Source organism: Clavelina lepadiformis, chromosome 9 (genome assembly GCF_947623445.1).
Source record: "Clavelina lepadiformis chromosome 9, kaClaLepa1.1, whole genome shotgun sequence".
NCBI classification, from domain to species: Eukaryota; Metazoa; Chordata; class Ascidiacea; order Aplousobranchia; family Clavelinidae; genus Clavelina; species Clavelina lepadiformis.
This window is the reverse complement of record NC_135248.1, coordinates 1,197,681-1,209,751: the sequence shown is the minus strand read 5'-3', so window position 1 is coordinate 1,209,751 and position 12,071 is coordinate 1,197,681. Positions and strand designations below refer to the sequence as shown.

At 37.3% G+C, this 12,071-nt stretch overlaps 1 protein-coding gene across 1 annotated transcript; it reads left to right on the top strand.

Annotated features, from left to right (window-relative positions):
- The first annotated feature begins 2,321 nt into the window (after window positions 1-2,321).
- LOC143471142 (cyclin-dependent kinase 1-like) lies at window positions 2,322-5,545 on the top strand. The gene is made up of 7 exons (XM_076969520.1): window positions 2,322-2,477; window positions 2,833-2,989; window positions 3,161-3,284; window positions 3,551-3,721; window positions 3,919-4,082; window positions 4,595-4,736; window positions 5,127-5,545. The coding sequence occupies exons 1-7, from the start codon at window positions 2,432-2,434 to the stop codon at window positions 5,256-5,258; spliced, it is 936 nt and encodes a 311-aa protein (XP_076825635.1). The 5' UTR covers window positions 2,322-2,431; the 3' UTR covers window positions 5,259-5,545.
- Window positions 5,546-12,071: the final 6,526 nt, after the last annotated feature.

The window sequence follows — 12,071 nt, the reverse complement described above, 5'->3', positions numbered from 1 at the left end:
TTTGTAACCTACGTTTCTGATTGGCTTAACCAATCATAGTTTCAGTACTTGTACAAGCTGAGGTGACATATATAGATGTACAACATAAAACAAATATGGTATATATGCTTCTAGTCATGTAAGCGCCATCACGTATTACAGTCCTAGAAAACTCAACCCTGTCATAATTGCATGTAAAAGTATAGCATTCTGCATTTCTAACATTCAGCTTATCGAAAATAGCAAACTTGAGCGTGATTGCCTCGGATTTAAGTTTTTCTAAAAATAGGATTCAAAGTTATGGATTAAAAAACTATGCTACAATATCCTAAAATAGTTAAGTGCGTTATTGTATAAAGTGCATCTTCTCACAATGAATTTTGTGAAATGGTCCAGCAATTCTGTACAAAACACTTACAGCAAAAAGGCAAAATGAAATAGACTACTTGTACATAAACATGTTTTTTCATGACGAACATCAAACAAACCACATTTGGTCATCCTTCACCATCCGTAGATTAAGTCCTGCCCAGGCCTGTTGTGCCCCCATTGGAGAGCTAGACTGCAGAGTTTAGCATAGGTGCACTCAATACTGTTTTTCATGAGCTTCAGTGGCGCACTTTAGGTACAAAATTTTCAACTTAATGACTTGGAAAGAACATTTGCGCACTCAATTTTTAATTTATGTAAGGGTTGAACTATGCAAGCTATGTACATTACTATGTGAATGGGCACTTAAGAGCGCACGTCAAGTGCATCAAAACGTTTTTGCATATTCAAACCTGTCATTTTTGTTTGTCTGGCTCACACAAGATCTTGCTAAAAACGGTCATACTCTGCATTCCAGCTAGTGAGTTTGTATTAAAAAGACGGCACAGAAAGTTGGCTTATGCACCATTTTTTCTAGAATTGCTGTTTTAACATAGCCTATATTCTATATAGGCTACGCCGCTACGTTATAAGCATTACGCTGGCGTGGCACAAATTTTGGGAGTAGTATATAAGTGTACAATCAGATGACGTCAAAATTTGAGTAGCTGGGTACTAGTAGACAAAGCAATCCTGTGGTTGTGTATACAAGACCCATAGACCTTTCATTGCATAAGAACTTCTTTTGCAAATTATTGCTCTCAACACATGCGTTTTGGCGTATGTTGTGGTCATAGGAATCTTTATCTTTTTACTCCACTTTATCACCTAGTGGTTACATTGTCACTTTTCAGCAATTAAAAATGAAAATTTTGCCTACTGGAATGAAAACTATTGTCATAAACTCATAATATTGTTGCTAAAAAGTCACTTGCAGCTGGTATCAAAAATCACTTTAATAAAATATTTAGGCCATGTTTATAAATAAAAACTGAAAACTAGAAAACCATCGTGCTAAACTTATTTGCAGAAAAAACTCAAATATGTGACATATATGCTTTGTTCACTGACGTGATTTTTTTCTATTTTTAAAACAAACCTCAGAAATTAAAACGATGTAGTTTTTAATTCTGTGGTTTGATTGCTTTGATTGCTTTGGTTTTGGTCAAAGCTGAGCATAAAACCAATCATGGTGTTTCAAATGATAAACTACATACACTTACACTCATTATGGACGAATGAACTTTCACATTTAAAAAAATTCTAAAATTTTTCATAAATATAGTAAAGTCATAATTCTTTTTTCACGTTGTGTGATTGAATGCAACGGTTTTTTTCCAACTACAGATATAATGAAACTTTTACCTCAAATTACCACAATCGCCCTTTAAACGGCACTTGTTTCCGATTGGTAGATAGTTTCTGACGTATTTAAGATGGGCGCTATGATTGGTCCATTTTCTTAAGCGCTTTACTATGAAACGTCAAAAGATTCTTGGTTTCTTGGTGAAATTGAGCACTGGTCTGGTAACTTTTACAGAATGGATTTGTGGTCTTTAAAAGTTGTATAATTTTGTTGGAAGTATCTTTTTTATCTTTATTTAACCTTATTATGGCTTTGCGATGGCCACTATAAATTATACAGTATGATTGCGTGTCCAGTCCGTTCTATGCGTAGAGCCTCTGGTACCGGACCCTTTAAGACTAAGACTTTAGGTGCAGGACATCCTGGCGTACAGGGAAAGTGCAGTGTGGTTTAGGTACCGTACAGTTAGCAATTATTTTTAAAATTGGTTACTTGAACGCCAATTCATAATGAATAAACAAAGACGTGGGGTGTCAGTACACACCATCACGGTAAAATTGGCGTCTTTGTACACACAACTGCGATACTTTCCAGTCGGTGGTATTGTAAGGTACCTTAGTCTATTAAATATAGTTCAAGCTATATAGTAAATATTGTATAATATCTTTATAGGACTTCATTTACCAGTTTAAGCAAAGCTGTCTGTTTATTGAACTACTTTTGCTCTTTTGAATCTGCTTTTAACTTCAAAAATTTCGCTAATAATCTCATCTGATCATGGCTTTGCAAGATGATTATGTGAAAATTGAAAAGATTGGTGAAGGTATCCTTTGTTTATAGTTTTAATTTGTATATATGGTACCAATTAGCCTATCTCTTGCCATTACAAGATGTGAAGCAAAAATATGATGTTAACCATTACGATAAAAAAGTGATAAAGCCTAAGAGTGAGACGGCTTTAAAACATGTATGATAGCAATAATATATGCAATATTGTGTTATAAGATGGTAGGTTAGCATGGCCACCAAATGCAAAACTAACGAAGACCGCAATGTTTTCCAACATCTACTGTACTGTTGCAAACTTAAAACAAGCTGAAATCGGAATAAAACCAGTATTAACTTTTTTCAAACAGCCTTCTATTTACTTGTTCTTATTTTATATTTTACTTTTACAGGGACGTATGGAGTTGTGTACAAAGGCCGCAATAAAAAGACGAATCAAATTGTTGCTCTTAAGAAAATTCGTTTAGAAAGCGAAGAAGAGGGAGTACCAAGCACTGCGATTCGGGAGATTTCTATCCTCAAAGAACTTCAACATCCAAATATTGTCGCGTAAGAGGATTTCAACAACCCCTTGTTTTATTTTTATTTTTTTACATAGTGGCTTCTTGTCGTGTCTAAGTTGTTGTTTAATGTATAACTTCTACTTTTTACCTTTTATTTTGTCAATTGTCTCCTGAGTTTTCATCTTGGTTACAAAAATTATAATTTTTTTTCTTCCAGATTGCAAGATGTTGTTCTCCAGGAATCGAATCTTTACCTTGTTTTTGAGTTTTTACAAATGGATTTAAAGCGTTACATGGACACCATTCCGTCGGGGAAGTACATGGACAAAGACCTTGTGAAAGTGAGTGAAGAATCTACCAATGGTTAGGCTATTTGTACAAGGGATCATGTTAGGGTTTGATTTAAATTTGGAAAAGTTAAAATATTAAAGTATAATTCAATTTTAAGTAAGTAATTTTTATGTATACCATTTTGTGATTTGTAATCAGTAGGCTACCTTTAAAACTAAAAGTAAATATTGTATAAATATATAGACCTGTTTGACATGATTAAGCATAACGTTCATATGTGTATGAATCAATGCAATACATATCTGTGTCTTTACAGAGCTACACCTTTCAAATATTGCAAGGCATATCGTACTGCCACTCTAGGAGAGTACTTCATCGTGATATGAAGCCACAGAATCTCTTAATCGATCGAAATGGAATCATCAAACTCGCTGACTTCGGTCTTGCCCGTGCTTTTGGGATCCCAGTCAGAGTCTACACACATGAGGTGGCGTTTTTAGAATTAATTGTTTATCAATTCACTACCATTCATGTTTATCGATTAACTCACTTATGTCGCAAGGTTTTAGACTGTGCGCTGTTAAATCATCATATCCCTATGGTTATGTTTATTGCTTGTTATGAGTTCTATGTATCTATTTTGCATTCGATTTATGCCTCGTAAATTAAAATCTTCCCAATCAGGTGGTAACCTTATGGTATCGCGCCCCCGAAGTGTTGCTTGGGTCATCTCGATACTCCACCCCAGTTGATGTTTGGAGTATTGGGACGATATTTGCTGAGATGGCAACAAAACGTCCACTCTTTCACGGAGATTCAGAAATTGATCAACTTTTCAGGATCTTCCGGTATTTTGCATGGTGTTCGTTTTAAGGAATATAATTTGTGATTGTGCTTAATTTTCTCAAATATTCACGTATCGTGTTTCAGAATACAATAATTAATTAATGCTTCTTGTCAAGATGTAGCATTAGGTCACATCATAATGATAAATCACATAAATATCAGCAACTATCAGCTCTTCTCTGGCCTGATAAAGCTTCTGTAACTGAGAAAATGTCAAACTAATGTGGAACGAGAACAAATTATTACCTTTCAATTTATTCTTTTAAATTCATTGACCTCAAAGGCTTTGTCAAACTTGGGAACCAATGCACTAGTGGTTGGAATAAAAACCAAAACAAGATTGGCTCATACCTGCAAACTTGACAATGGCAGTTTTAATTTTACACCTAAAATTATCTTCACTTTTATGTTCACAGTTATCGTATACAGAGCTAGCGTATATTATAGTTTTTTATATTGCTTGTTTTCATCTCGAAACTAATCTCCTGTTACACGATGTCCCCTTTCTACACAGAGTTCTTGGCACACCGACTGATGATATTTGGCCCAACGTCACTCAGCTCAAAGATTATAAACAATCATTCCCCAAATGGAAGGCGGGAAATTTGATGGATTCGGTGAAAAACTTGAATGAGCAAGGAATCGATTTACTTGCTGTGAGTATGAGTTATCTCAAGCTCTGTGCATTGAATACTGTTCTGAATCAGTGTGTAGGCTCATGGTCACTTGAGGTCTTCGTAATTAGGTGTATTGTTGGCACAAACTGTACAATTTGTTACAAATTTTTGTAATTATTAGTTTCCGTGTGGTGACGTAAAAACCTAGCTGGAGAATTTCATTGTTACAGCATGTTCTTGCTTTAGGCCTATTGAATGAAAATTTTCTTGTTTATTGCCCTTTTACTTGTCATGAAGTGGAAATGAGGGTGCAGTAGTTGGTGCTTACGTCATAAGTAATTTATTATATGGAGTTAGTTTATAGAAGTAATTTAGCACATTTATAAACAACTTGATACCACTTCTACACTGTTACATACTTCTCAACAGAAATGCTTGATCTATGACCCATGCAAGCGGCTGTCGGCGAAGGTTGCTTTGCGTCACCCCTACTTTGACAACCTGGACAAGAAAGCTCTCCCCGGTACCCACATTCCCCTGGTTCCTCGCATCGCGGCGTAACTAGGTGCTCGCTTCCGGACCCTAGTGGCAGCCTTGCAAGTTTTTGTGGTTCCTGATTGATTCTTTTGTACGCGTTTCGTTCTTTCATTGTCTGATGTGATTTTCTTATATCTCATGTCTGCTGCAAGACTGGCTGACTGCCCCCCACTGAGCTTTCATGCTTTTGGGCTTGTTCTGGACTGTCCATTCCAACATTTTCATTCAACTTTTAGCAAAGCCTACGACAGCTCTCATTTTTTCAAATCGATTTGCTTTTTTGAAATAAAATTCAATTCCTAAGTTAAAAATCAGTGAAATATTTGTCAGTAAATATTGCACTTGATAATTTTCAGCTATTTATTACGTAGTGGACTTGTGACGCTGTAGGTGTGATGCAGTGCACGCAAAGCTGGGTCTTGTAAGGTAAAATAAACCCCTCGGCAACGTATTTGATGTATGCCGCTCATTGCGAGTTGTTAATCGGTATTTTTGTAAAGAAGACAACAAAAGGTGGTATGTTGAAGGGAACCAGTGGTTGTAAAGTAACTATACAGCAGTATGTCGCCATACAATATGAGGCTATACAGCTGTCGGTGCCACAGTATTTCTGGTTTAACGTTATTCCTAGGCATATTTACGTATTCCCGCTTGCAACAGAAACTAAAGAAAAGGTGTAGCCCTACTAAACCAGTCATTGCGTTTGCTGAAGAATTAGTAGAGATATGTGTTTGTTAGAATGTAATGGTGATAATCTTGGAGGGCTGTAACTAGGAATAATCCTCAATTCAGTCTGTGTGATAGGAAGCGATTTAAGCGTTGTGTGAGCAAGTTATTTGTGTCAAAAGCGGATCGACGTATTATAGCATATAAAGCAAACAATAGGTGCTTTGTTGTGTCGTCACAAACACTTTTACATGACGTGGAAACCCCTCAAACAATAATTGCGCTGCATCGTTTGCGTAAGTTGCTGCTGTATATGCAGTGCAGCAGCACTAGCCAGTATGAGTGAACAAGAAATCAGTTTGGCAGAAGACAAGATTAGTATCTGTGACGACAGAGATGAAGAAATTGACATCTGCGCATCAGCAGAAAATTTCCATCAAATGGGACTTCTCTATAAAGTTAAAAGTCCTGACAAGATAAGTCTAATTCGCAGCGCTGCCCTTCTAAATGCTGCCATTTCCAGGCAACCTTCCAATCCGCAATTTAAAGATGATTTGCAACAGTTTTGCACAGAATTGCTCGAAACAGCAGGTGCTGAGAAAATGGATGCTGATTTAATGCAAATATCAAACCAGGCTGCACAAATGATCAAAGAAATGAGAGACACAGTTCAACAAGCATTATCGAGATTGGAAACTATCCCTTATGACATCACAATTGGGGAACAAAATCAATTGGAAGTAAAGAAGATTCATGACATTAAGTTGATTCAAGAACAAATAACACAGAAGTACGGTGATGTAATGAGATATATAGCAGAGAAATGCAGCGAAATAATGGGCAAGAAACCGTGTGAGTTTTGTATTGCTGCGATGGGATCACTGGCACGATCTGAGGTCAAACCTTACTCAGATTTCGAACATTTCGTTTTACTGGAAGACGGAGTGCAAAACGATTTGGAAAATTATCAGGAAATTCTAGAATATTTCGGATGGTTTTCGGTAATCTTTAAGATCATTGTCATCAACCTGAAGGAAACAGTTGCTCCCAGTATTGCCACCCAAATTTTAAATGATGCAATCAACCAATCGGCACAGGTTTCCCAGTCTGACACGAGCGCAAAAAACGCAGACACGAAACTATGGACAACTGAGCTGATACGTCCAGTTAGTGACATGGTCAAATACTTGGACAGTGATACGAACTCATATGATGGAGTTGAACTGTGTGGAGTTTTCCGCCAAACAACTTTTGTGCTTGGAAACGAAGAGGTTTATGCGCAATTTACAAGTCAGGTGAAAAGTGTCTCGCAAACCGTAAAAGAGTCGAGCCATGCCGCCCTAAAGGAGAAACTAGAAGAAGATTTAAAGAAATTCAGTGCTTTTCAAGACATAAATGTTCTAAATGCTTGTCTAAAACAGAACGTTTTTTGCAGGTTTGTTACATTTGTATTTCAACTGGGAAGGCTGCATTCTGCTGATGAAAAATCCCCGTTTTTAATCATTCAGCAACTTAACGCAAGCAAGACAATCAACGACGAAACAGCCCGTCTCTTCTCGTACGCCCTTGCTGTCAGTTATCAAATCCTATTGTACCTCGAAATAACCAAGCGAATCCCAGATGGTTGCTTCAGAGAAAATCCATTACCCAAAGATGACACGTGCCATAAACTTACTGACATTTTAGGCGAAAAAAGTGTGGTTGATTATTTCATCATCGTGGAGAAACTGCAGGAAGTTCTTAGACGTCATTATCTGCATTGTGACATCACAATCGAACCAGAAGACAAGTTCCGCAAGTTATTTGTGCTTGGTCTTTACGATAGAATCGTAAGCGAAGGTGAGAAATATCTTGAGAGCAATTTAATCGTCAACGATTCTCATTGGTGGATACAATATCACGTGGCCTGTGCCCATGACCGGAAACAACAGTACCAAGAGTCGTTGGCCATCTGGGAAAAGCTGCATGACCAAGAAATCAGAGACGATTGGCTGAAAGGGGCAGCGATGGTCAACAAAGGAAGGTGCTTGTTGGACATGAATCGTCACCGGGAAGCGTCGCTCTACGCGAAGCGCGTCGCAGCTAAACTCCAGGGTCTAGAAGTGTCAAAATCGCGGAAGTACCGGTGGCTGAGCGACCTGGCTTATATCGGAGGCTGGTGCAAGTACGAGATAGGAGATTACCGTGAAGCAATCAAAGACTACAGCCAAAACCTCAAGTACATGGACTTTGTAGACGAACGTTTTGACAATTACAAGCAAGTCAACCGAGCGAGGACGCATTTCAACATTGCAACTTGCCTCTACCTGCTGGGCGATAACTGGTCAGCCTTAACTGAGGCTAAAAAGTCATTGGACATCTGCGAACGACACAATCTATACGAAGACGACAAGAGCAATTGCTACCAGCTGTTGGGATGTTGTTGTTTCGTTAAAGGCGAATTCGAGAAAGCTCTGGAATATTTTAAAACTGAATTGGAATTGAGACAGCAGTTTGTCCGGAGTGAACAGCAAGATTCTCATGAAGACATCAAAATAGCCATAGACAACATACAGATGTGTTCAGATATTGTGGAAATGAATTAAGTTGCGCTTTTAGTTTGCTGGTAGTCTTGCTTTCGATGCGCTATTTCCTTTTAGTAAAGGAGTAATTATTTGTGTGCGAGGGCGTTCACCACCTCACTGTAAACTATTAGCAAACATCAGTCACTTAGGCTAATATACAGCGTGATGCTTCCGTAAACAAACCGATACCGCGTTTGTGTAGTTTGTTTGCATTTGCGAGTGTTGGAGTTGTTATTTCATGATATTGTCACGTACTTTGAAATATCCTGTTTCCTAATCTGATGTTTTTACGTCTTATCAAGTGCAATTGACAGCAACGATTTACAGGTTCAATTTTTTTATGTCGTATTTTGTATGCAAGTTCTTTTCAATAATTTTTGACGAAGACTGCCTTGAAAATGTTAGGCTACATTAATTAATTACAGGACGTTCGCCTGAGTTTGTGGCATTGAATTGTTTCATGCCAGCCCAAAAAAACGTCGACCTTTGTTGCAGCAAGATGATGATGATGTTTTCTGTCATAAATCGAAACCTTTAATTGCAAAAGATATCCAGGTTGATAATTCTTAATAATCCATATTTAAGTGCTTTTAGAACTTAGTTGATGCAAAATAACGGTTGATAATCTAAACACATTTCAAGACTTCTTAGTTGTGGATTTAGGTTCAACCCGGCAGTTCAAGTTCAAAGGCAGTAAAAAAATTACTATTTGCTTTTCTGATGTTTGGCGAAAGACAGAAATTTCAAGCTAAAAAGGGTTGAAATGTTAAAGGTTTTGTTAAATTACACCTGCGTTTATTTTCAAACGTAACTTATTTTTGCAAACAAAATTCTTGTACTTGTATAACATTTACACATTTTGACATCTTTTGTGATGACGCGTTCGAAAGTTTGAGACGTTTGCAAAACTTTTAAATTTTACCAAAAGCTGCAGGAAGATTAATTTTTAAAATGTAACAATTTTACAAATTAAAAAGTCAATTTTTTAAAGCAAAATCAGTGTCAATTAAAGAAACGAGAAATATTCATTTTCGTAAACCATGCCGCCGCAACTTCTTTTTAAGAGATTTAGTTTGTAAGTTCATTATTTTTTCTTAGCTAAACTTTTTCTTCATAAAAGTTCAACCGGCACATGTCGCCAACGAGCTTGCTATAAAGGTTTATTTGTAAATATGAATTTCACAGAAATGGGAGAGTTTTGTCCAAAGTATTTGCGTGTTTACAAAACACTGTCTTTATTTCTTATTAAAATGTTGTCTTATGGATAAAAATCATAAAACTGCCAATAAGTGGATTTCGTTTCCAACGTCATCTACGTCATATCGCTAGCTTTGGTGAAGATAAAGTTTTGAGAATAGACGCTAAAAACGTGTGGATTCGTTTTATTTTGATCAAATCAACGAAAAAACAACTGTAAGCCCACTACGCCGATATTGGAAGCCTAAGATCAACGTGAAGTGTTCCTTTCTCTGTGCTTTGTAAGTTACATGATATGTTCTGGAAATATTTACCAGATGAAGAAACCCGAAACTAGAAAGCGCAGGGGTGTAAACTGACGACTGCCATTAACTTCAAAACACACGCGGACTCCTAGTTAAGGGAAGACGTAACACAGACGTCGCATGTTGTAGGGATTCTGAATTAACGAAGAAAGGAGAACGTGCTAAATTTTATGAACAATATTTTATGGATTGAGAAATTTCGAAGTTGTTTCTGCGTGGGGTTTTGAATTTAAACGTTAAAAGGTGATTAGAAACAACTATACTACGTATAAAGCCTCAAACAAACACTTTCTATGGAAGATCTAGCATCGTGTAATGTTGATTCCATTAAGAAAGTGTTCTATTATGTTTGGAGCTTCGTGTTGCGGAAAACCTAACTGTCATTTCTCTATAATAAACGTCTCAAGCTTCGATTGCTTCGAGCTCTTGGTTCCAAATTGAGGTTGTTTACAGCAGTAGGGTAGCGTTGAAGAAATAGTATAGTATAGGTCTATGTGTCTTATGTCTAATTTGAGTCTTTCATCAACTGCTGTTTTCGATTTTCGAAGAGACGATTTCCTTCTATAAATAAACCTAAAATTATATCTTTAACGTTAATCGCCCGTCAGTTTTTTTGCCGCGAAAAGATTGCATGATTTCCTGGTCGGTTCATTTCATTCTTAATTTGGAACCAACTTTTATCGCTTCACAAAACAGGCAACGACAATCAGGCTTCGCTGCCCGGGCTGAGTATGAAATTACTCAGGCGTGAACATATTACATGGGTAGATCGTTAGGGTAATCCCCCTGAATGAATTCCGAACTCCGGAACGAATTTATTGATCTGTCTGCGGGCAGTGTTAGTGTATGGGATAGACAGAGACGGCGAAACTTTTTTGGGTAGTGAAATAAAAATCTCATGATAAGTTTGAGTACGTGAGCAGTTCTCAGGTGTAACATTAGTATCCTGTTAGTATCGTACGCATGACGTACAGGTAGTATCGGTAAAGTTGGTAAAGTAAATTGACCGGTTGCACCTGCGCTTAAAATCGAGTAGGAGCTGGAATTGAGTTCCAGTTGCCGTGTTCAAGTTTTTTTTGTTTTTGTCTTCACCTGGCGGAAAAGAATTCGAGAAACAAAAGTCGCAGTCATACAAGAAAGCGTTGACCCATCGCGATGCAATCATCCGTTTAAGAAGACAGACATGCCAGGAATTGAGCGTAAGATCGGGAGATCGTTTTAAGCTCGCCGAGAAAACATCTCAGTATTTAGGCTGATAGCAATATGATTCTCGATCTTAGTTCTTCTGACAGATGAGTTTTCTGGTGTTCCTTGAGTCAATTTAAAAGCGTCATCAGTCATTGTTATGTGACAACTTAAAGCTCAATTACGTGAAATTTCTGGTAGATGACCATAATTTTGTGAGAAAAAGGAATATTTTTACAGTTTAAAAGCGGTGCAATGGCAAAAGCGCAACCAATAGTTTCAATAAGCAAAGCTGCTTTTTTGTGAAACAAAGGTCCTTTCGAGTCCAGGTCAGAGCAGCTAGACATGTTCTAATTCCAGTCATAGGAGAAGTGCTGCTACAGCATGTATTGTAGCTTCTTTATTGACTATATATCCACTCATTGACATAACCGTATTTATAAAAGTAACCGAGTTTGCTTTTGTTGTGATTAAACCACGCTCGGCGTATTAACAATGGGTTTAGTCGGTCAGGCTAGGATTAACTAAACAATATTATTTGTGACGTCACTCATATAGCTAAAAGCGACTTGCCCTGCAGATGAAGTTGTTTCTGATACATCTTAAACAAAATACTGACGTCATTAACGTTTCGATTTGACGAAAACAAAACTACTTTTTGAAATCGCAGTGAATTTTTGGGGGTAATTCATTGCAATAAAATGTCAACACGTTAATAAATTGACAAATAACAAACCAATGCAGAAACAGAATATAGATTGCCCCGGTATAATGACTGTGGTCGTTAATTGTTGCGTCATCATCATCGTTTATTAAGTGTGCTCGGTGTATTTCTCAACTACTACAGCGAGCCAAAATGCAACTTTCTTTGGTATTAACAATCTGTTGCAGCGGCCGGAAAAATTTTTGAATTTGTCATA

What these genes read in the sequence shown, in the direction of transcription:
- LOC143471142 (XM_076969520.1), top strand. Translation starts at nt 2,432, where the DNA reads ATGGCTTTGCAAGATGATTATGTGAAAATTGAAAAGATTGGTGAAG. An exon ending in CAACATCCAAATATTGTCGC is followed by an intron (nt 2,990 to 3,160) that starts GTAAGAGGATTT and finishes TTTTTCTTCCAG; the next exon opens with ATTGCAAGATGTTGTTCTCC. An exon ending in TGGACAAAGACCTTGTGAAA is followed by an intron (nt 3,285 to 3,550) that starts GTGAGTGAAGAA and finishes GTGTCTTTACAG; the next exon opens with AGCTACACCTTTCAAATATT.